Source organism: Ambystoma mexicanum, chromosome 5p, assembly GCF_040938575.1.
Source record: "Ambystoma mexicanum isolate Mex_15411 chromosome 5p, UKY_AmexF1_1, whole genome shotgun sequence".
Classification (NCBI taxonomy): domain Eukaryota; kingdom Metazoa; phylum Chordata; class Amphibia; order Caudata; family Ambystomatidae; genus Ambystoma; species Ambystoma mexicanum.
Genome location: NC_090930.1, coordinates 467,817,938 through 467,844,017, shown reverse-complemented (window position 1 = coordinate 467,844,017; position 26,080 = coordinate 467,817,938). Strand labels below are relative to the sequence as shown.

At 45.3% G+C, this 26,080-nt stretch overlaps 1 protein-coding gene across 2 annotated transcripts in view; it reads right to left on the bottom strand.

Annotated features, from left to right (window-relative positions):
* Positions 1–26,080, bottom strand: part of LRCH2 (leucine rich repeats and calponin homology domain containing 2) — a 2,196,342-nt gene that overhangs the window by 1,991,990 nt on the left and 178,272 nt on the right. For both annotated transcript variants that reach the window (XM_069612877.1, XM_069612878.1), the window contains exon 2: positions 5,629–5,773. In XM_069612877.1, coding sequence (XP_069468978.1) covers positions 5,629–5,773 — 145 coding nt within the window. The remainder of the gene's footprint in view (positions 1–5,628; positions 5,774–26,080) is intronic.

The window sequence follows — 26,080 nt, the reverse complement described above, 5'->3', positions numbered from 1 at the left end:
CAGTACAAGAAAACTATTGCATCCAAAACTATTGCATAGGTTCTGGATGGCTGTAACAAAGGTTCTTGGAAATCAGGCGTCTATTTGAAGGACAGCAGACAGAGGCATGTGGAAAGTTCCAAATAGGAAGCTCTCCTTCTTGTTTAGTTCTAGTGCTCAGTCCTCATGTCTTCCTCTGGGGACCACAAGGCCCCTCCACCTCTCAGGGTATTTTGTGGCTTCCTCCTCTTTGGCAAGTATCCCAAAAAGTCCTCCCCTTCACTGGGGCCGTCCTCTCTAGTACCTACTCCCCTCTTCCAAGACCAAGGGCTTTCCCCTTCTGTTAGATGTCCCCTCTTCCAGGGATCAAAGCCTCCCTCTTACTAATTTTCACTATCCCACTTGGGTCGAGTGTCTCCGGTATATCGCTTCTGGGCTCAAGTGGTCCTCTACCCCGCTACCCACCCGCCCCCTGAGTGTAGAATACCCCTCTTCTGGGGTCCTAGAAGCTCTTCAGCTCACTGGACCTCATCCATTTTACAGAATCATGGGCCCTTCTCTTTACAAAAAGCACACTGATGTGGAAGCTCAAAGGAATCAGAGAAGTGTAGCATGCTGAACCCAGAAGAGAAAACTCCTCTCCTGTGGGCCCATTACAGAGACACAGGTCCTCATTAAACATTTGTCAGTCTGGAAAAGTTGCAGGTAAAACTGCTGGTAATTTCGACACCAGCAATTTTTCCTCACTGGCAAAACACAGGTTTGCTGGTGGGGGCACTAATTTACCTCCATGAATGAGCTGCCGCTAAATCAGGCCCCCCACCGGCAATTAAATGCTGCAATTACCTCCATGGAGCCCTACGGAACTCCATGGAATGGGGACTTACTGGCAGTTTTGCCACCTGGAATATCGTGGTGACACCGGGATATCAGGCAGCAGAAATGGTAGGGGCAGATTGCGGGTATCCCGCCGCGATAAACAACGGGATTCTGGCAAGCCCCAGAGTCGGTGAACCTTAGCCTCAGTTTTAACAATCTCACCTTCCTACGATTTGGCTGACTGAAATGTTCAAATTGATTGCATGATTGTTTTATTAGACTAAGCCAGGGGAAGGAAGTCTTTAAATGGCTTGCCGCTATTTTGGATTTCTTTCACTCGGTCTTCATCTCGTGGCAAGGAAGGGTGGCCACCATAAAGATGGTAACACTCCTGAGGGGATTTTATTATTTCCAGGCTCTCCCGATCCCAGTAATGTGTCTTTCTTTTGTGGCATTGAATAAAATGGTTTCAAGATTGCTTTGGTGAAATAACCCCCCTTCTGTCTCCCCCCCCCCCTATAGTAGCGTTGCACACTTTAATGGCACACAGAGACAAGGGGGTTGGGGAAGCAGGGCTCCTGAATTGCACAGCTGAGAGTAGTGCGACAATGGTTTATGATAGACAAGTTCAAACCCTGGGCAAGGATGGTTAGGGCGGTGGCGGGGTGGCTCGGGGGTCCAATGGCTACTGTAAGGAACTCATGGTGGCAACAGTAAAGACAGGCACAAGTGATCACAGTTCAAGGGTGTTTATTAAACTGAAAAAGCAGTCCTTGTGGCATCTTTGTCAAAGTAAAAAGGCATATACTAAAAAAAGTCTATTGCCAATTCCTTACAACTAATTACAGAAAGAGTGTGGGATACAGTTTTCAATAAAGAAAGAAGTGTTCACAAATAATAAGTCTGGATGTGATTGACAGGGATCTACATTCCCCACGTTATGAGCACGGGACAAAGTGGATCTCCTGAGCACAGAACACACTCGAGCTTTCCCAGCAAAAGTCGACAATTCCGTTGCAGCTATCAGGTTCTTCGAAGGTTAAGTCTCTTTTAGCAAAGGACTCTTGCCTTCGAAGGCCTGATATTTTCAACAAACAAAGAGTTCTGTTCCATGTATGGCTTTGGGTGATGGCTTCACCCCAGGGTGCCTCTCTTCCGGGTGCAACCCCCCTCACAAGTCATATTCAACAAAATCAAATAAAAAGTTATTTTCTCAATGAACTTTGGGTGAGAACTTTCCAACCCTGGATCTCCCTCCTTTGGGCTCGGACCCCTTTTTGACATTAGCCTCCCTCCTTCGGGTTTACCCCTGTCAACACAATGCTAATGAGACTTCAGACTTTGTCCATTCTCTTTAGCATCCCTCCTTCGGGTTCACTCTTGCCAACCTTTGTAACACACTGTTCATGCGCTAATTTCACCAAGCGGGATTCATTTCCCATTCTTTCATAGTCATCTGTCGGTCAAAGACTTTCGCCGGTACAGAGGATTTTACAAGACCCCTGTATGACCACTTTGACCTCTCTTCGCCTCTTCCCAAGGCCTTCTGGTTACGGTAGCCTTTACCATCAGGTATTCGCCCAGAGTTTCCTGCGTGAGCACCCACGTGGTGCCAGATGGGCGGGGGGCAGTGTTTTGGAATATCCTACATGGTAGGATAGGGAAGATACCGCGTCTCACCCGTTGGTGTCCCACTCCCAAAGGACCCCCCATCCAGGTGATCCTCTCCCACTGGATATCACCTGTATGGACCCACTGGTCCCCCCTGCAGGAACTTGATCCAATAGCGATGGCCATGTCCTGGCCACCTCGATGACAGATCCCTGAGGACTAGCTAGGGAGACACCTTCAGGTTTCTCACACTACATAGACGAGATAGGCCCCAAAACGCAGAGATAAGTCAGGTTTTGAAAGTGGTGTGTGAGATGGGACCGCCTGATTAAAAAGGGATTTCTTTCCACGTGCACGTCCCCCTTAACCCTGCTTTTTGGGAATCTGAAGTTCCAACCAGGGACTGTACAGGGATCGTTAAGGCAATGGCAGAAGGTGAGGTGCACAAAGCTGCAGGATATGATGCAGGAGGCTGCTATCGCACATTCATGGAATGTAAACAGCTCATGGGACTCTCTGAAATGGATAGAAAGGAATATTACCAGTTGAGGCACTGGATATCTAGCTCGGGTGGGGGGCGGGAAGGTGGCTGCAGGGAGAGAATTCACAGCCTTTGAAAAGTTAATCACCACACATACAGGAAACATGCAGATGGTGTTGAAGCTATATTCGATTCTGATGGTAGGGGATTCGGGCCCGGCATGTGGGTATTTACACCGATGAGACAAGACACTGGAGATAGAGATCCTAATGGAACAATTGTGGGGGGAAGAACCCTAAACTGACGAGGTTGATCCAGATTAGGGAAGCTTGGTATAAAATAATGTACAGTGGCATTATACCCCGGAGAGGCTGCACAAAATATTCTCGGCAACCCCAGAGGAGTGCTGGAGGGGATGTGGTATGAAAGGGGATTGGAGACACCTGGAGGGAGTGTGTGAGGCTGGGAACATTCTGGGAGGAGGTCACGACCCAGATAAAGACAATAGAAACCCTCGATGTAGTTCTGACACCAACGGAATGGATGTGTGGTCTGTAGGACCCGGGGGTCCGCTTGCCCACTAGGGCTCATGGCAAGGCTTTCATGTTAATGATAATAGCGGCATGGCTGGTAATCACGAAATGCTGGAAACAAATGCAGCCGCTAACGACAAGGAATTGGTTGTACAAACTGTGGGGGTTTATGGCAATGGAATGGATGGCATACAACATATAAGGGGATGCCTACACATTTCAAAAAGATTGGGAATTGGTTGAGACTTCCTTAAAGGAGATTATGTACGGCAGAGGGGTCCGCACAATCTGAGAATATTGGACATTATCTAACTGTATGAATTCCCATAGACTACCTGACACAAGGAAAGCCATGAGTGCACTGCTTCTACCATGGTTGGGGTTTATTATTGCTCAATTTAAATGCCTATAAAAATAGGTTTTAAAAATAATATCATATGGATCAGATTGGATTGTATAGATAAATAAAGTTCTTTAGAGTTTACATTCTTATTATCTACAGACAATCTTTCACCTACCTTTGGGATTTAGGAGAGCTTCTAGCTTTATAAGTTGCCAGGGTTTTCATTTCTCTCAATGCCTAAGGGTTTATGAGAGGAGATTTTAGTCAGGGGCTTAGTGAGGAGTCCGTAGGATTCATTGGAACAACCACAAAATGGCAGCCTACAGCATGCAACACATCGGCACAAGAAAGGTCAGAGGTTGCATTGCTGTTACTTAAAAGACAACATGGAACGATAACAGCGGCCAGGGCGGGGACTCTATACCGCTTCCGGGACACCTGGGCCCCATTGTTAGACTATAACCGAAAGTTCCCGGTCATAACTTTCCTACCCCAGAGCACCGCCAGAGTACTGGAGGGGACTGGGGCGAGGGAGAAGAGGTATAGGGGGGTCGGGCAGGGGAGGGGGCGAGAGGCTTTGGGGACCGTCTGCCATGTGCACATTTTGCCTGTAATGTTTTCACTCTGCTCGGGTGAAAGAAAAAAAGAAAAAAAAACGACAACATGGAACAATCCACACTCCAAGAAGCTCCAAACACACACCACAGATCTCCTCGCCTGCTACAGAGTCCCTTCCACCTACAGATAATGATGAAACCAGAGCCTCCTGCAGGTAACTAACTCAAATCAACCATAAAATCAAAGTAAGCACTCTTTAATCTCAAATCTATGGACACCAAACAGCCTGAATGTATGCGATTCTTTTTTCTGACAGTGGAATAACGTTGGCTGAACCGTATGCTGGTATATTCCTGAGGCCCGAAACATGTCATCCTCTCCGTTTTTCCTGTGAAAGTGCGAGCAGGTTTTCCCGGATCTTCATTTCACAGGCGTGAGGGAGGGCTGAAATCTTACATGAAACTGACCCCCCCCAAGTGCTCCTATCCTACCATGGCTGGCACCTCGGGACACCAAAACCGCTTGGAGTTACATCTCCTTCACAGCGCCTGACTTCCCATGACCAGACTCCTTCATCCACTGCCCCTATTGGCTTTCTCCCAGATACCACTTACCTAGGGAGGACCAGCTCAGAGCTGATAGTTTTTTTCATACCATCACTCCTTCTCCAGTGCACACCCCAATTTACATGTGGTTTTTGGGTCCAATTGTCCACACGGAAACCAAAATGCCATGCAGCATGCATCGCCAGTGTGTTTTTTTTCAGTTTATAAATGCAGTAGCAATATGCTGGCCTATTTGCAGGCTGGTATTTTTTTTGCTGCCAACATATTTGCCTGGAATCAACAGAGTGTCACCAAAACCACCCACCATATGACCAATAAATATGATGCGTTATTAAGAAGCTTGGGATTCTCTGAATGACACTTACCCCTACCAATCGATTTGACACACCATTCTACTATGCCCATTAAGCACCACCACTCAACACCACATCTGGTCCCTGAAAAATGTCTTTATGAATGCCCTGGAAGTTCTAAAATCATCAGCCAAACAGCCTGCTCTGCCCCCACTAGCCTGCTCTGCCCCCACTGCACGCATCAACACCCTACACAGCGATTGTATTCCATTTTTATATTTCAGATTGCATTTTCGTTTTCAAATATACATTTTATCTATAGATCTCCATTTAATCTTTTCAGTAAATATTTCTGGTTATTAAAGTTCTATAGTGCCTTGAAACAGGTGTCTGAACATTTGACAAGTATTTATGGTAAATCAGAATATATGAAGTTCCTACTCACCTAATATTTAGGTACGTCAACATCTGCAGATTTCGAATCCCTTCTGGGATGCATTTTATGCAATTATGATACAAATTTAAGGTCTCAAGCGGTGCAAACAAGCAAACATCAGAAGGTATTTCAATAAATCTGTTTTTTGAAAGATCTGAAAGAGAGGACACAAAAATAAATTAATTTTGTTTCATAATGGCAGAAAAAAAACCTGCATGCTTATACAAGAATGTGAACGCACTCAAATATAACCCTCTCGGTTTGATCACATATTAAATAAGTTTCTTAAAAAAAATGTAAAACAAATAATCAGAATGTTGCTGTACATTCCACTGGCTATGTCCCCGTCAGGAACAAGTCCAGAGAGAAAAAGGTAACCATCACCCATGGTCCCCGCCACATAGCCGCAGGGAACAGAGAAGGCAGAAAAGGCATCCCTGTACATTGACCAGAGTACACATATGCCAGGCAGCAAGACTGAGTTGGCCCCAGCAAGTCGACCATGCCCAAAATAAACAGAAATCTACTCGTCCCAGCTCTCATGGTGATCATGACCAGGGGCATCCATCTCAAGTAGGGAGCATCTCGCCCGGTCATGAGCATTTGCGCTCAGGAGCCAGCCTGTGGGTAAGCAGTGAAGATCACTACGGTCCCTTCTTCAGATCCAAGTGAAACTCCAATGGGGGTTTTGCCCCAACCTATTAAGCCCTGCTGGGCTAGCAGATATGTTCTCCAAGTGCACACAACCTGTGGTGCAGGCCCTGGCAGTCACTGGGCACATTAATGCATTGTTTATTTTGTTGAATTCCTTTTGTTTTTGTACAGTCAGGTTCACAATAATGAGCACGTTCATTGCAGAGATACCATCTCCCCCAAGCCCAATTCCCATTACTCTTCCTCCCACACCTCTCTCTACCCCCAACCCAAGCCCCCCACCCCTTCTGCCCTCTGAATGCGATCCCCCGTTTCTTTCCCCCCTAGCCCTCCTGCCTACCCACTACCCTTCTCTTCATTCCCACTGCCCCCATCTCTTCATGTGCTTCTGCGGGCAACCCCTATTCTCATACACCACCTGGTCCCCCATTTTCATAACATACATTTCTGTATGACCTCCATGCCAAGATAGCTGGGACAGTGGAGCCCATCCATTTCTCTGCTATGGCCTATTTGGCCACGACACATACAATATTCAGGAAGGACCCCCCATATCTATCCATATCCTGTTCCCCATACATCCCAAGCAGCACTCTTTTAGGTGTGAATTGACCTTCCCCAGATCTTCTCCAACTCCCTGTGGACCCTCCTCCAGTAACTAAGTTCGGACATTCCCATACCATGTGGATAAAGATGCCCCTGCGAGTTTTGCATTTAGGGCAGGTCTCCTCATCCCCTCTGCCATCCTACGAAGCTGGTGTTTGGAGTAATAGATCCTGTACTTTTATTTGAACTGCATTAGCCTCAGCCAGGATGCCATCACCACCTATCTAAGGTGTTGCAGCAATGCCCTCCACTCCTCCTCATCAAGGTCTCCCACGTCCCTTCTTCAAGTTCCCCAACTGCTTTGTGGAATTCAGAGCCAAAGTCTTGTAGAGGATGCATAACTGTTTAGCCTGAATCTCCCCATCCAAGACGTTACGTCGATCAGGGAGGCGTGCGGTATCTCGTGTGCGGTAACAATGCATACCGAAGTTGCACAGATTTGTAGTGGTCTTGTCAACCCCCATTCCTCTCACCTCCTGGAATGACCACATTCCCTGTGGACATGCCATGTCTCCCACAACCTTAATTCCTTTGGACTTCCATATGCCCTCCCCATTTTAGATTCTGATTACCTTTAATCAGTCTATTCCCTCAGAACCTGGCGGCTAAGATAAGTGGTTTGTCCCACCCCAAGTATTTATGAGTCTGCCTCCATGTGATTCCCACCAGTATTTTTGTTACTGATGGGACCACCCCCCATTAAACCCCCCCCCCCTTACAGGCATGCCTCCCACTCCTGCCTTCCCATCAACCCCAGTCTACAAAGGATTCCCCACCCTCTTGATGTGCCCATCTTCACCCTGGGCGTCTTAGGCTCCCACAGGAATTCCCTCAATATCATGTTAATTTTATCAAACTCCCCTTCTTATACTGCCCTATGGGAGTGCTCAATTATGCACAACAGTCTTGGGAGGGTTACCATCTGGTAAAGTGATGCCCTGTCCACCAGTGAAATTGGGAGGGTCATCCACTCTACATCTTACTCAAACATTCTCACCGCTGGGATAAGATTAAGTGCCCCAATGAGGGTCTCGTCCTTACTACTCCTTAATATCTGAATCCATTCTCCTCAGTTTTCAGCAGCGGGTATTCCCTCTGGCCCACTTCCCCCCAACACCACTGGGTAGTGGATGGACTTTTTCCAGTTTATTCTCAATATTGAACATGCACCAAATTCTCCTAGGATGGCCAACACCCTCGGAATGGAATTGTCTCGATTTGTCAGGTATAGCAGGATGTTTGCGTATAGCGATATCCATTCCTCACTGCCCCCCGGCCACCTGAGGCCTGCCAGCTCCAGATCACTCCTGATCTATTGCGCTAGGGTCTTCAGGGCCAGTGCGAACAACATGGGTGAAAGAAGACATCCCCGTCTGGTCCACCATTGTAGCGTAAATTGTTCAGAGACCACACCGTTAACCCTCACCCGGGCCGTCAGACCAGTATACAGCACTTTCACCAAACCCACAAATCCCTCTCCGAAGCCCATTCTCTTCAAAACTACAACTAGGTATTCCCAGCCAATGGAGCCGAAGGACTTTTGGGCATAGAGTGCCAGGATGTCCAGTAGCTGCTGCGTATATTTCGCCCACCACAGGACCAGATGAAGTAATCTACAAGGCATAAATTAGTTTTCAAAAATTGATTAGCAGAGTTTGCTAATTAAAATTGTCATGATTAGCAAACCAATCCATTTGATTAGCAATGTTTTAACAACATTTTTTTTAAATGCCACCAGATGTCATGTTTATGTTCAAGTGTTTTCTCATTAATATGAATCTTAACCAACAAAATGAAATATAGTTGGCACAATGAGATTTAGATAAACTAACCTAAACTTGACTGTAAAGCATGGAGACAATGCAATGTTTTAACAATACTGCAATTATGCATTGTGTAACAACTTACATTTTTAGAAAGAATTGCATGACTGTCTTTTTTAAAATAAAGTTAAAACATACTGGTCTTTGCCAGAAAGGATATGGTTAGCTTAATAAAAGTATTATCCCAATTACGTCTGTTTTGCAATTATTAGAAAAAGAAAGAAAAATCTTGCCTTAAGACTCCCACACAGGCCTTTGGCAGTTAAGAGTGGAAGAGATGATTACTGGTGCACTCTCTCCATTAGCCCATTTGAGTTTGCAGTGAACAGAGAAACAGTGGGTGGAGGGAGACCTGAGGGCAAGAAAGGTATGCAGGGTGAGCATGCCTTCATTGAACATGGTAACTTAAATAGCTAGGTTTGCTACATAAGTGTCAATTTAATTAGCAAACCTACAGAAGTGCATAGCAAATTGCTTTGCGACACTACTTATTTTATGCCTTGCATCTAATATTCATTCTGGTGGACCTGTTCAGGATAAAGATGCACTGGTCCTCCTTGACTATTGTGGGTATAACTGATCAGCTGAGTAACTAAAACCTTGGCTAGTATCTTAGTCTCAATATTTATTAAGGAGACAGGTCTGCAAGACAGGCACCGCTCCCTGGGTTTACCTTCCTTCGGTAACACCACTATTGTGGCTTCCCTGAGATCAGGCAGAAGGAGCTCCTCCCCCTACTCTCTGGCAACATGTCCCACATTGGCCCCACCATCTCCTCTTAATTTCAACTGGAATTCCAGCGCAACACCATTTGGTCCAGCCATTCTGCCAATCCCCAGCTGGGCTATTGCACCCTCCCTCTCCTCCACCTGTTCCCCCTCAAGGGATTTCCTTTGTTCTGCCAACAGGCGGGCCACTGGCAGAATTCTGTATCCCGCCCTCCATTTTGTCTAGCTGCGTCAAGTACAGCCGTCGATAATACGCGGCGAAGGCTTGCGAAATATCCCTAGAATCCCACATTAGCCATTCACGGTACCCACCCTTTATCTCATTGACCACCCAACTCCTTTCCTCTCTTTGCGCCAACCAGGCCAGTTTGATCTCCCCACTAGTGAATGCGGGCCTCCCTCTGCCACCATACCATCTTGGCCCTGTCCAGGGCACCAATGCAAACGTCTTCCTTCATCTATTTTAATTCCTTTAGAACCTCCTCCAATTGTGAATTTCTCAGTTTTCTCTCCAACTCCCGCACCTTAGCTGCTCTCTCCAACTGCCTTTCCTTCTCCCTTTGGTTAGCTGAGACAACCGCCATGGCCCTTCCCCCCTCAGCACTATCTTGCATGCCTCCCAGTGTTTGCTTGGATTCCACTGTCTCTTTATTAAATCAGAAGAACTCATCAGTAGCTTCCTTCATTACTGCATCCTGGAGGTGAAAAGTTTCCAATCTCCAGATTCCTCCTGATGTGCCTGCCTCTGTCCTGACCCTCCATGGCAATGATGCATGGGATGAGGCAGCAGCACCCTCATCACCTCTTCCAGTGTGTACTGTAACATCATGGGTGGGACGTATATGTTAATGAAGGCGATGTCCACCTTACCCAACTTCTCCCTCGAACCCCACAACTGTACCCTGACCCCTTCAAGAAATGTTCTAGTGCTTTGGATGCCCAATGATTTATTGGTATAAGTATCCCCGCCCCCCTGGAACGTCTCGTAAATCCCACGTCTGACACACATGTGTACAGGCCCATCTCAGTATTCGACACCTGGTCCCCAGAAGATAAATCTCCTGAATTAAGACCATGTGCGGCTTGTGCCATTTTAAGTACTGGAATACTGCGCTCCTCTTAAATTTATCGTTTAGCCCATTTACGTACCATCATAACTCCACTAACCATACTTCTATCTCCACTTTCTGTGCGTCCTCTGCCCTCTGTTGAACCGATCCATTACTGCCCACTCCCCAGTATGTGAACCTGCCCAGACCACTAACCTTCCTTCAACTCCCCATTGCAGCCCCTCCCCAATTCCTCTTAACTGACCCCTTGAGTCCTTCTCTACACTTCTTCCCCAACCATGAAGTATCTGTCACCACAAAACAGTCTCCAACATGTCACCCAACTACCCCTCTCTCCCAGATTCAAAACTAGAGCTTCTGCCAAACTGTACAACCCCTGCCACTTACAAACACATCTTTCCCCAAGCCCATGTCCAGCTCCTCTACCCACCACTTTAAGACAGCAAGGAAGGGCACCCTCACAGTCTGTGGGCATCAACTCCAGACCCTGCAGTCTTTTGACCCATGTGCTACTGGAACATCTGCCGCCGATTTCAGTCCCCCACATCTCTTTCCACTCCTCCTGCCGCAGCTTGTTCTTGTTGGTCTTCCTGCTGCACAGGCCCTGGTGCAGCTCTGCAAAGCGTCCATCCATTCCAACGGCAATCCTGTAATTCTTAGTCAGTCGTCCTGGTGGGCTGTTGCTCCACTCCTCTCTTTGGTAGATAGATGACACACCCGCACACCCCTCTGCCAGCACTCTTTAGCTGTCTCTTCCGTTCAGTAGGGCCCAAGATCGGCAGCCTTTTACTCGCCATCCATTCCCATGGAGTTTGAAACATCCAGGATCGCTCCCCTACCATAACCCTGATCTTCGCTCTGAACGTAAGCGTATATTTCGCAGGTGCATTAACCTCCTCAAAGGACTCCTTGCCTTCTGCACCGGTAGGATGTAGTTCAGGAAAATCAGACTTGCACTCACTCTTTCATCAGGACTCTGGTCCAGGCAGCCTGTAATATGGTGTCTACTTCTGAAATTGAAGAGCTTAGCCACCACCGCTTTTGGCGGTGCACCCTGAGGTGTGTGGTCTGCCCGGGACGCTTTGTGCCCTCTCAACTGCAAAGAATTTGGTAAGGCCCTTGGCCTGCAGGACCCCCCTTATCATTTTCTCCAGGTAATGATCCCTGGTCGGCCATTCAATTCTCTCCGGGTGCCCCACAATCTTGATGTTCGACTTCCAGGATCTCACCTTAGCTCGGTCTTCCAGTATTTGTGGCCTCGCCTGGAGGCCCTGTACCTGTGTGTGGAGTGATTTCTCCGTTATCCAGCTGGCAAATCCTTTCCTCTGCCTCCCCCACTCTTTCAGACATATTCCTTAGATCTTCTCCGAACAGGGAAACCTTGACACCCACCTGGACGATCTGGTCTTCCATGCCCTCTCTGAAATCTGTCACCGCCTTAAGTACCTGCACGATGGTGGGGTCCTCATCTCTGGCCTGAGCCGTACATTACGATGGATGGACTGGATTGTCCGAGTGGGTGCCTCCTTGTGCAGCCACTTTCCCCATCGTAAACCTCTCCATATTACTCTGCGTTGTTTTAGTGGACTTATGCATGTCTTTGCACTGGCACTCGTCCACTCTTCAGAGGACCGACGGCCCCATGTCTCCTCATGTGGGCAGAATATAGTACCCTAGTCTCAGTGCCAGTCTGCACCCTCAGACACCTGCCCCTCACTCCTTCACCTCATCTGTGGTGAAACGATCTTCCTTTGCATCCTGTCCAAACTCCTCAAAGAAGTGCATGCTGCCATGCGCAAAATCCTCTCAAGCTGGCCTGGGCCACCACTCATGCCTAAGGATAATCATGCTGCCACAGCAGCACTAGATGTAAGATTGGATTTAAAACCAGACATCTTACACCTAACAGAGAAACGGAGGGGGGGAGGGGGTTTCCTGGCCCAAACATTCCAGTCTTCATTGTCCAGGGCCAGTAACATCATTATGCACATTGCAGTTGCAGAGGCAACTTGGGAGTCGGGCAGCTCGGATGGGGCTACTGACACTGAAAACAAGTGGCAGCAGGTGAATACCTTTAAGGCAGGGCGTTAACTTCTTCCAAGAATTAGCGCAAGCGAGTAAGCAAGCATAGAACAGAGCCCCAAGCAGCGCTTAAAATTTGCACTTGCCACTAGCCATTGGCTAGCGATATTTGTCTCTTGGAGAGTAAGAAATGGTATGCTGGGAGCATGTATAGCATTTAGGTGGCGAGTGACTTATGGGTGGCTAGTAGTTTACAACTTTCGCACCAAGATTTAGGGGATGGCAGGTGTTTTTCCTGAAAAAATGTTTAAAATAAAAAAACTGTTCAAATGGTCCATGTTGCAGCTTATTTTTGGAGAAAAACAGGTTAACGAAAGTCATACAATTAACAATTGATTCTCTAGGGTGATGCATGAAAAGGTCTAGTACATGCCATGTCCACATACTCATAAGCTAACAACAACATCTTCATGGTGCCAGAGTTCACAGCATATTCCAGTATTGCCAGTGTAAATTCCTTGAAGTACATAATAAATGCCATCGTTCCTATTGTGACACACTTTGATGCCTTAAACTATGCATTTATGGTCACTGTAAATAAAGTTAAAACAATCTAGTTTTGTATGGTCACTGTAAATAATTTTCTTGAAGTTGTCGCCACAATCTATGCCAATAAGGTCACTGTAAATCGTGTTGACAGAAGTTGCGGCCAAAATCCATTCCCAAATTCTCAGTATAGCAAATTGGATGATGTTGCACAAATACTTAAAAGGCAGCACTGTCACGATCAATAGTTTCCATGATGAAGCCCCCGGCTGCCAAACATATGGACACATTGTACATTTCCACACATCACCCACACCCCTTACACAAACATCACTCACCTGGTAAATCGGAAGTTTAAACATGTGCAGGCTTTACCTCTGGCGGTGCAGGAAGGAAAGACTCGGAAGACGAGCCCAGGCCCCAGACTCTGGGACTTCCTACTGTCAATACCGGTGGCATCCCCTCGATTTTACATTTTGGGACAGAGCTCAAAACCCTCCTCTTCAAAGAATGGCTTTTCCCGAACTCCTAAGACTATCCCAAACTCTCAAGACTACACACCCTCCAACTAACCTGAGACTGGGCGATCTACTACCCCCGGTTTCCTCCCTTGCCCCATGGTTAGCTCCTCGATCCCTGGTAATTGATCCCTTGGAATCTACTTCCCTCACTGTGTACTTCTCTACTTCTCTCTATGACACATTGCTTCCCGAAGATACGTCTACGTTCAACAAATAACATAATAAAAATCATTTTAGTCACTCAGCATGATCTCAGGCAGTCTTTTTTGCATCCGGTCTGCATAATGTAAATGCATTTTCTTAGCTCAGTTTGCAAATAAATTGAGGTTTATAAATAAAATACTCCCTCACTCAGTATATGACCAATTCAATAAGCAAGTAAATCGCTCTCATTTTCTAAATACATTTCCTATATGAAAATGTTGTTGGTAAATTTGCACAATAGTTCCTGGCTGCTTTGCGTAACAGAAAATAACCCTTTGGGAACATAAACCATTGACATAAGATTTGTATATTTAACACATACGGAAAAGGATGTAGTGTGCGGAAAGGATGAAGTGTGCGGAAAGGAGGAAGTGTGCAAAAAGGATGGAGTGTGCGGAGCGGACGAAGTGTGTGGAGCGGATGAAGTGTGTGGCATGGAAGAAGTGGGTGGCACAGAAAAAATGGGTGGCACAGAAAAAATGGGTGGAACGGATGAAGTGGGTGTAACAGATGAAGTAGGTGGAACGGATGGAATGCAGGAAGTGCATGGATCAGAAAGAAGGCATGGAACTGACTGAAAAGATGGAGTGCATAGAACTGAGTGAGTACATGGGATGGATGGATTGCATGGAACAAATAGAGGGCATGGAATGGACATTGTACAAGGATGGTTGGAGTGCATGAAACGGCTGGAGCGCATGAAACGGCTGGAGCGCATGAAACGGCTGGAGCGCATGGATCGGTTGATGAGCATGGAACGGTTGAACAGCATGGAACGGTTGAACAGCATGGAACGGTTAGAGTGCATGGATTGCATGGAGCATGAAGGCGCTCGATCCCAAGCTGACTTGAACTACTGTTCCCGAGGGCGTTCAACCTACCAGCGCCTTGAGATCATACCAGTGGTACAAAAGGCGCTATATAAATGCAAAGTAACATAACATACCTTTGTGATAATGATGAAATGAAATAATGCAGATTTTTTGAGGACCCAATACACAATGGGGTTATGGTTTTCATTTGTCAGAACATTAACTCTAAGAGGAACATTTCTGCAAAATAGTAATACATTCTACTTTGGAAATTCTTTTCTTTTGCGTTCCAAGGCTTGCGCACAGCAGAAAACAACTTCTTGTTTTGCTCCCTTTATTTGCTGGACATGGAAACTATGTACCTTGAGGCCATTAGTTAGGGAAATCAGCACATTACTGTGGTCTCTTAGGAGCTTGCGGGCTCTGGGTGCCCAACCCCCCAGCACTGCAGACCCCCTGCTATGACAGTGTTGCTAGCCTATTGTCTTGAATATTCCTGTGAACAGAGGGCCCCACCGTTGTGGAAACCATTAACTAAACCCAGAAGGTTACTGCCCACCTTGCTGAGAAATGTGGAGTTTGCAATGTGTATCCAGTGCCTCCTAAAATCAGCCACCTCTGTTGAGGAAGACAACTGATTTCAGCCAAGTGGAACAAACATCACAAGAGCAAAACGACATTCTGAAAACGCCCACAGGACTGATGCAGCAGTGAACTATGCTAACACAATAGACAACCGTTTATGTATATGTACCCTCTGCACTATGGTTGAGTCAAAGTCTTCATTAATATCAGTAGCAAAAGTATTTAACGTAATCAACAATGTAAACTGATTTTTTACCACAAATTTTTAGTGCAGAATGTTTCATTGGAAACAATCATTAGATCACAAATCTATCAAATTCAACAAAGTAAGCAATGTCATTCTTGTGGTTTTACTGAAATACCAGCAAACAATTTCTGTAGGCAATTGTAAAAAGAAATTCAACTTGTAATAAATGTATCTTCATCTGATGATGTACGCCATAAGGACCCTTATAATAGTTGCCCAACGCATTTCGAATATAAATATTTTCAGAGGGAAGGATACGGTGTGCAATTCCTAAAATTAGTATGGAGACACTGTTTTGGCTATGTATAGCTCTGCCCCCACCAATCAAAACCAGGTTAATTCACACTCATCACTTCATCTCACAATGACTCTGTTCACAAAGTCACACTCACGCTCTACCTCGATGACTCCCTCTACATCCCCTCTTCTTCACTCAATCTATGACAACCACCAACCTTTCTCTCTATCATCTCACTGTACAGCCCTCTCTAGATCATCTATCTCTTTTATCTAACTCTAAATTGCACTCTATTCATCTTTCTACCTCTCCATCCCTACCCGTCTTTCCATCCCTCTGTATGCATCTCTCAATATATCTCCATCCTTTTCTCTCCATCTCTACCCATCTTTCCATCTCTATATGAATCTCTCGATCTACCCCTATCCATCCATCTCCCCAACTATATTCATCTTTCTACTCATCTTTTTGGACAGCTCTCACTTGCCATCCATATGATTCTTTCCATCTACCTTTATGCATCCATCTCTATCCATCTCCCTCTATGCATCGATTCATCTTTCTCTATCCATCGATGCATTTCTCGATCTCCATCCATCCCTCTATACATGCAACTATGTATCTCTTTAACTATCAGTCTATCCATCATCGCTCTATGCATTCACTTTTATGCATCTCCCTGTATGCATCTCCATCTCTCTATGCATGTATCTCGCTCTATCCATCTTTCTCCATCTATGCACCTTTAGTTTTGTGAACAGTCTTACTCAACAGCACTGTCACCCTCTGTCTGTCCAAAGTGTTGTCGCTGATTGCATCGATATCCAACTGTGGACTCCAAGCACTTGCGACTAGATGGTTGTACAGTCAGACTTCATAGCTAAAAGGTGCATCTAGGACCCTATCCTTTGTGCTCTATATCACTCAGATCCTGCTTATCCACCAATCGTTGCCCCATAGCAAGCTTCTATTCCCGCCCTCAACGCCTCCATCTGACTCCACCTATCCCTTCATTGTCTGTTACAATGGATGAGAATCCTTCTTTTCTGCAAAGACTAAGATCACTCAATATTATGAAACTTTACTATTTTATTTAAAAATGTACCAGTTACAAATAAATGAATTTGTTGTTGTTAGTAAAGCAACAGGTTTTGTTTTGGTCACAAACTTGTTACTCATTATTAAAAAACATTTTGATCATGAAAACCAATGGTACATCTCTTTGCTATGTAAGAGTGGCAAACCACAAATCACACCACAAGACTGTCCCCATGTGCATTTAGTCTTGTATATATTAATTATTGCCTAGCGATAGCTAGAAAAGAATTAAAATAATAGTGAAGGTTTCTAAATCAATAATAGTATGGACATGAGAAAAACAATTGTCTTACTATTTGTGAGGGGTCCAAAATGAGAGACGGACACAAAGTTGTTGGGTTCTCAACCCCTGCCATGTTTATTAAAACAAAAAGGGTGGAATAAAGGCCAATCTGTCCCTACCCTAATGAAAATGTCCCTACCTATGAAACTAAAACAAGTTGACCTTATGTCCAAATTGTAGCTGACCCTCACACTAGCATATACAAAAAATGTGCAAGGCAATTGTCCCAGATTCCAACCCAACAAATTATAAAGTGAAAGTTCAAAATAGGTAACTCCAATAAAGGTAATCATTGGCTCTCTTCCCCTGAACCAATTCAGGAAGCCTGCTGGAAATATGCTGTTCTAATTAGGTCAAATGAATGATAAATAATGCCATTTCCACAAGGGGTCTTCTTTGGCAAAGCAAAATGTCTCATCCATAGAATACTGTTGTCAGAATGGCAAAACACTATTCTTCTCCACAACGTCTTCTGTTAGAATGGCAAAACCAAATGTCTCTTTCATATAACAGGTCAAAATCATTATGATCAAAGTATGTTGAATGTAAACCGTGCATACCCAAGGTATAAATGTTATTCCACTGGGGAGGATATTGATAGTGTTTTGGGTTTTAACATGTGAACAATTTGGAAAATAACATGTCATGAGGGATTATGGGGTCTTCCTCTTCATATAGAGAAGAATACCACGCATCTCCGAAAGAAGTTATCACCTCTCCCTGACAGCCATCTCCTCCCATGTGATCCTCCCTCATATTACCATCCCGAGAGTCAGGATCAGATAGCAGCAGCCTTCCTCTGGCCACATGGGAGAAGATTTTAGGCTGGGGCTAGTGATGACTCCCCATGACTCATCGCATATTGCTCTTGCTGTATTAAAAGAAATAGGAACATACTATTTTTAACTTTCTGCAGGAAAACAAGAAAGCCAAGAGAACCTGGGAACTTGCAGGAATGAAAGAAGAGTCTCATTGTACCGCATCCCTGAAATTGTAAGAGTAGAAATTTGGAGGATAACATTTACTTACCAGGCTGAAAAAAAGTGATAACATGCCCTTCAAAGTAACAAATAGACTGAAATAGAAATTTCATTTCTCAATTGGCTTGGGCACCACCTCTGCATTGCAATGCCTCCATACATGGGAGAGCATTGAGGCAATTTGCTCTTGCAAGTGAAAGTGAAAGAACTACATTTTACTCCTCAGTGGACATCCAGTGGACATCCAAACGTTCATGCAAGTATATGGTTTTCTTATTATATAATAATCATGTAACTGTGTGCTTAACATGAAAATGTCCATTTATCTTCAAATTGATGCACAGTAAAAAAAAAAAAAGTATATATAATATATTACACTGCCCGCGGTAGCGGCCGTGTAGTTATGGTTAAGTTGCTAAACCCATAGGAAGACCACTTTTTCGGCAGCTTATAACTTTGCTCCCCCTGGAGGAATCCTCATTAAACTTTGCAAAAAGAGTATATGGCCAGCTCTGAATGTTTTCGTCAAGTTGGGTGAGGTTTCGTGCAGGGGGGGCAAAGTTATAGGGGTGTCCCAAATTTTCTTTTTTTCTTCCCATAGACTGAATGGGGAAAAACTTTGTGCACGGCTACAGGCCGAATGGCTGGATGGATTTTCACCAAATATACAACAGGAGCGGGGGCTTAGGTCAGAAAGCGTGCTTCTGTGAGTTTGGTGGATATCCGACCAGTACTTTTGTTGCAAAGAACGGAAATGTATGTCTAAAAAAATGTGTGATATCTGGGTCCGCTACGTGGACCCATTTCCCTGTTCGCTCCATGGACCGAAGCCTCATTGGCTTGCAGTACGCCATGATGTCGGCGAACATTGGACGCAGCCGGTGGTTAGCTGGAGGGAAGCGTGCTGTGCGTCAACGTTTTTGGAAAATGCCACCATAGGTGTATCGGAGGATAGTGCCGCTTCGGAAGGGGTTGCTAAACATGGTTTGCAGGATAAGGTGGGTGACAGAGGGGGATGCAAAGACATTACAATTTGTTGTGCTGTAGCCGAGGGGTGGCGGTGGTTATGTTGACTTTGTGCGCTTGCATTGTGTTATGGCGCTGGGTTTGTGGCGAAATATTCCCATGTTTGCCTGCATTGCCTTGTAGTGGTTGTGAGTAAGCTGTGGGCTTCTGAGTGCATGGGCATGGGCTGTAGACCTCCCCTTGTACCCAAGAGCATAAGGCTTGGGCACCACCCCCGCAATGCAATGCCTCCATGCATGGGAGAGCAGTGAAGCAATTTGCAAGTTGCTCATTAGGCGACTACCTTCTGTGGCAACGACGTGGATTCTGCCTTGGAAATGAGGACTGGATCGCAGATGACGGACATAAATTGAGAATGGGTGACATTGGTACATGGAAGAAATGTGTACCGTCACAGTTTTGCAATGTGAACCATTCACGCACCAACCCACAGGCACTTCATTGGCGGGTAGTTGCACAAGCGATCATATTTAGGTCAGTGCAGGCAGACTGCATTGGGGAAGAGTGCATTGGAGACAACATGAGGATATTTGCAGTCAGTGTACTATGTTGTGTTGTGCCGGTAAAGCCCCTACTGTCTTGTGTGCGTGGCTAGGTCCCTTGGACATAAGAATGTGGCCACTGGTTGCAAGTATGTGTGAGAATGTTCGCATGTGTGGGTCTGTTAGTGAAGATATACCTACCTGTAGTCGGGAAAGCTATGTGGCAACATGTCCCCATGCATGCCTCTGTTGCCTTCTAGTGGGTGTGTACAAGGACTAGGCTTGTGGGTGCATGGGCGGAGGCCATAGACCTCCGAATGTACCCAAGAGGCTAGGGCTTGGTCACAGCCTTGATTCAAGGAAGGCCACTAATACATTGCCACATGGAAGCATTTTTTTTACCAGCACACTTTTGCGATATGGACCATTGACGCAGCTACTCACATATACTTCATTGGCAGGCAGCTGTAGAGGCGACTATCATTTTTTGGTGAATGCAGGCAGACTCCATTGGGGATGGGGAGTGCTTTGGAGACAATATGAGGATATTTAATGTCAGTGTGCTATGTTGTGTTGTGCCTGCAAAACCCCTACTGGCTTGTGTGCATGGCTGGGGCCATTGGTTGGGAGTAGGTTTCAGAATGTTGGAATTGGTTGGGTTCATTAGTGTAACCATACCTACCTGTAAGCAGGAAAGATACGTGGCCACATGTTCCCATGCATGGCTCGATTGTCTTCTAGTGGGTGTGTCCAAGGAATAGGCTGTTGGGCACAACCCCGCAACACAATGCATCCATTTAGGGGAGTACTGTGCTATTGGTATGTGCATTGCACACATACAGAGTGTATTTCAGTTGCCTTTGCTAAATTTGTTAAGTGTTTGTAACCATATATACCCATACCTTGTTCCATCCCCCACACCTTTAAGTATGTCAATGTCCTAAGGTCTGCGCCAGTGTAGAATCATTGTGGAGGACAAGTTATATTTCCTCCAGCAGCATTGGTGATATAAGACACCATTTGCGTTTGGAATGGTGTGGCCGTGAACAGAGCCTTGCTTCAGGGAGTGTAGTAAGAAATTGGGACATGAAAGGATTTCTTTACAGTGTAACTTTGGCGATATGGCCGATGTATGCAGGTACTGACATATAATTCATTGTCGGGTAGCTGCACAGGCGACTACCTTCAGAGCCCATTGCGGATAGGAAGACTATTGCAGATGATATCGGGATATTTGTAATGGATGTACTATGTTGTATTGGGAGTGGCAAGCCCCTACTGCCTTGTGCGCATGGCTAGGGCCCTTTGACATAACAGTCTGGACACTGGTTTGAAGTAGGTTTCAGATTGTTTCCTTCTTTGGGTCCATTCCTATACTGATATGCAACCCAAGTGTACACTCTTGGAAATATGCATGTCTCCTGTGGGTGCTCACCATTACAGAATGTTGTGGAGGACATTTTGCAGTTCGTACACCCCTAGAGGTGGTGTGAAGTGGCTGCACTTGCATATGATGTACGTCATTAGACTTGTTACCGTTCACAGACTAACATGCCACCATTTAGGTTTGATATGGTGTGCCCCTGATCATACCCTGTGCTTTGAGAGTGAAGCAAGATATTGCGACATGACATGCGTTACCAAGCATTACACATGTAAAGTCTGCATAATGTACAGATCGACCCACAAACATTTGCAGCCGACATCATCATCGCCGTTAAATGCAACCTTATACAGGACGGCAGGCCATCTGACTCTTAGCTTTCTTTTGTGTAGTACTTTAGATGATCAACGAATGCGGTCGGCGTTTCTATTGTGTATAATTCTAATGTGTGCATCGCTTCCATTACCTATACGTGTGCGGGGCATACACCATCGCAACAGTCACTGGCATGACTGACTTTACTTGTGGAGAGTCGCTCCTCACAGCGTGCACTCCAGGTATTTTCGTTGTGTGCGTGCCAAGCATAGTGCACTCTGTCATGAGCACCTAGCTCCGGAAAGGAACAACAAACAAAAACAAAAGCAGACATGCGCCCACAGGGAGTACGGTTCTAGAACATTCCCATAGTTTACCAAACACACAGTGAATTGTTGCAAGTGCTTTATTTTGCTACAGATTGTTAACAAGAACGTGTAAGGCGGCTGCAATCAGTCTTTTATTTTTCAAACAAAATCCAGTGAGCAATGCCGTCTGTGCACTTCTGTTCTCGTCTAGCAAAGTGGGAAAACAAGTAGTTAGTGGTGCTTGGTGGCCCGTGTGGAAGAACACCTTTTGTTTGCCAGGCAGACAAGGTAACAGCTGTTGGCTCTGGGATGCCGTACAGCATAAACGTTTGCAGGTTGGTTCGTATTGCCGGAACCGCAAATGGACATACAGGCCCGTATCGTCTGCCCAGATAATGACGGAAAAGAAATAGTTTATGGTAATCTTGCAATGCTTGGTCCAGCACCAGTCTTTTGGAATGTGGAAGGTGTGGCAGGCACAGTAAGGTGCTAGGTGTCTGAGAAGAAAGAGGAATAAGAATAGCTGTAAGTAGCCCTTATTAGTGGCAGCGTACAGGAGAAGAGTTAGCGGGAAGGCGTTCGTCATAGGTGGCTGTTGACTTATGGACCATGTGCTGTGTATTACTGAGTAGCGTCATATGTTAACCCACTGCCTTGCTCTCTGTTTTATAGGTAATACTGTGATTGTAGGGCTCCACACAAGCAAAATATCTTTCAAACGTTCCCACCAGACGCTCTTTTCATGTTTTTCTTTTTTTACAAAACATGACAGTGGTCGCAAGTGTTGTTTGACCCACGGCACAATGTGTCTGTGTGTGTGCAAAGAAATAAATAAAAAATGAACCCTCATGGAGGTCACCTCAGAGTGCAGGAGAATGCAGGAGCGGGTTTGCTAAAAAATGCATCAATGAAATGTGAGCTGTCGATGTTTGTATGTCGGTTGACTGCTGCATGCACCTGTGGCCGTTATTACTTTCAATACACTGAGGGTGCATAGAACTGGTAATTGTGTGAAAGGCCACAGTAAGGGCAAACAGGGAACATAGCACTGCACGAGTGAGCAGAAGGTGTGCTGTTTTAGTGCACAAATTGTGTTCCCTTTTCGTCTTGTCCTTTATGTCTGGATTTGCATGGGGGTGGGGAAGAATGGCAAGGAAACAAGGTAGAATCACAGTTGCAGTTTACGGGGAATGGTGGAGACATGGCACTATAACAGCACGTGCCTACTGCCGTCACAAACCTCCGTAAAATGTACAGAGAGAAAGTGTGCAGCAAAGTAACTTTATAAATATGCATACAGACCTGCAGCTGAATACATTTTTATTTGTAATATACATGTGATGTAAAGTTTTACTTACATAACTGTGGCAACGTCCATGCTTCTATTGGGAGGGTGACAAATTGCAGTGTACGTCGTATGGAATCATTGCAGACTACCTTTGGGGCACATGGGCAGAGCAACTTCACTGTAAGTTATGTATCCTTTTTTCTACAATTCCATACAATGTCTGACCTTGGAGCTAAACATGCTTCCCACTCAAGGATGTTTTACAATGAGTGTTTGTCCTGTTCAAGGAGAGGTAGGTTAGGTTTCGCTTTCCGGAGAGGATGCTGGAAAAAAAGAAAGGATTCAGCAGGCAATGTGTTTTGATTGTAGCATGCATTTCCGAATGTTGGTAGTGTCATTACAGTGAAGGTAGTACGACGTATAAGTAGAGATGATGGCGTCATACACATGCTGCCCTGAATGCAGAGATGGCAACATACATAAAATGTGCTTATACAGTCCAAAAGGAACATTTATATGTGCAGTTTGTTATGAGACAATGGTGGACGATGGCAGACTGTGGGTTCGCTGCCTCAGCATACGTGGGTGGGTGTCCCACCGTACGCAGTTTGTTGTCTTGCAGCATGAACATGTTTGGGGCTGTCGGTCAAAGAAAAGGAAGTACTGCAACGTCCTTGAAACATTGTAAGGGGGTTATGGTGTTCAAATGGTGTTTCGTTTACACAATAAGAAAGGAGGGAAAAAGAAGTTTAAAAACTTAAGCAGTAACGCTGTTACTCACCACCTAGCTGAACTGGTCGGGGCGTTGCTCTACCTCAAGATACCACATGAGAGGGAGCTGCTCCAGAAATAAGTTCCCAAAGGAGAATTCCGAGAACCAGGCATCCACTTGAGGATCTCTTTTATGCAACACACACCTCTGTTGTACAAAAAGTCACAATCAGAGGGATTGGTTACCCAAAATAGCGCGAAAACCCACACCGCCACACCGAGGCCAAGGAAGAAAAACAAAACACAATTAAGATGATGGTCGTAATAAGTGAAGAAGAAAACAGTTTCTAAAGACAGCAATCTACCTGAGAAAACACCTTGAACGAGATATAACGACAGCAGGATATGGATACGGGATCAGGTGACTGGAGAGAAAGGACAAGAATTGAACTCCCCAGAAGCATGGACAGAATCCTCAAAAAAGTAAAATGGAGTAGAATGGAGTAGAAGCTTACCCACTAATAGGGGAGGGTTGATCTAAACTCAGCTGGTACAATGACAGGACACAATAACAAACAGGAAGTTAGTACAGGAGGCTACCCGGGCGGCACGAGGGACGCAACTAGAGCGGGGATGGTGTACCAACAGGAGAGCGTCCAAATCTGCACAATGAGGATCCAGCAATAAAAGTCCAAGTCTCTTCAACTTTAATGTATTACAGGGAGTGGCCAGGAAAAGTTCAGTTCTCAAGAGTAGCCGTATCTGGAATGGTAGGTATTACCTAAATGCGGCTGTGTATAGGCAGTGATAGGAGGGTATGATTTAATCAGGGTAAACAAAAAGGTTGGAAACAGCTTACTGTTCTGAACGACTGCAGAATAGGCTGTTTGTGCTGAGGTAAAGCAGAAGGGCTCCTGCGGTGGATAGTTCTGCTGCTGGCTTAAGGATGGGTGTTGTCGGACAGAATTCGAATCCACAGAAGTCCGCGGCGAGGAGAAGAGCTTCCGCCGCGATGCCATCTTGGAACAAGGACTGGCCTGAATGTTCGTCAGCTAGGCGGAACCGCTGATGAACAGTAAGTAAACAGAAAGTAGATAAACCAGTGGATTAGGCGTAGAGGAGTCATAGTTCGACCCGAGGTAAAAAAACAGATGGTAGAATTTCACAGAGTAGCTTGTAGCAGTAACGCTAATTAGAAGCAGCTTCTTGAGAGTGAATGCTCCTTTTAAATCCTCTGCATGGGGCGGAGCCTACCACGACGTGTCCACAGCTAGTTCGCAACATGAGCTGCGCGTAGACGAGAGGCTGACAGACCACATCTCCATGGCAACCGCCAGCGTTGTAAGAACGGGGAAGCATTTGAATGAGCCAAATGGAATGTAACCAACCGCGGGGCGTTCGTAACAAACACAGTGTTTTCAATATGCCTGCCAAGCTATGTACCACGTGCTGCAGTGAAATGTGTTGAGACCTTCTTTTGAAATGATGTACATAACAATGGGCATGACCTAATGGCCTAAAAGGTGCCAGTGGAATGCAAGGAGCTAAACGTTGCAGCAGTTAGGGCAGTTAGGTAAGATGTATGGATGTATTCATCAATTGCCACAAAACAGCTACCATTCCTAACATGCACAGGCGTAAAAAAAACAGGGTCAAAACACTTATGACACTGTCATAACCAATTTAGACAGGGGTACACAGAAAATAATTAAAAAGGTTTACATATTTTAATGTTTTCAAATATAAATTCATACACAAACATAAAACACTTAAAAACCTAGGAATAAATCAGTCTAAATCAAAAAAGCAGGAACAGCAGAAGTTGTCTCGATATTACAGCTCAATTTTAACAAATCGATGTGAGTTTAATAATTGAACATGAGTAGTTGCAGAAGCCTATCAATAGTTGACTTGTTCAGACACATTTGTTTCAGAAGCATTTGAAACATGCTAGTTGAAAGAAAAGCAATGTCTGAACAAGTCTTCTGTTCCTGTTTTTTTTACTTAGACTGATTTATTCCTAGGTTTGTAAGTGCAGCAGGGTAGCTGTTTTGTGGCATTTCTTTTGTTACTTACATTTTGTCCTTTACCATACAGCCCCCGAAAAAAGAGGACATTAGAGGTCATGTATTCATCAATTTGCATTGTTGTGATTGTGCAGATTATCGGGTAGGTTACTGTAGTGTAGTGTAGTGCATTCAGTGTGTCCACATATTATAGGCTTGGTGAACAGTGTACGTAGGAAACAGGTTATGTATTGTGTGGAAGAAATGGCATCCAATGTCAACTGCAGTGACTAAGGGGTAGGTGGCTGTGTTATGTGTGGGGTTTGTGGTATGTGGATAGATGTTCGTATGCATAGTTGTACAGTGGTGCGGCAGTTGTGGGCAGAGTGTACGATATTGAGTTCATGGCTGGAGCCCAGACACTGTACTGGGTGTAGTGAAGCGTATAAGCGTATAGAGCGTAGGCACAAGCTAGGTGTAATATAATAGGTGATATAGGTAATATAGGTGTGCATTGCAAATTG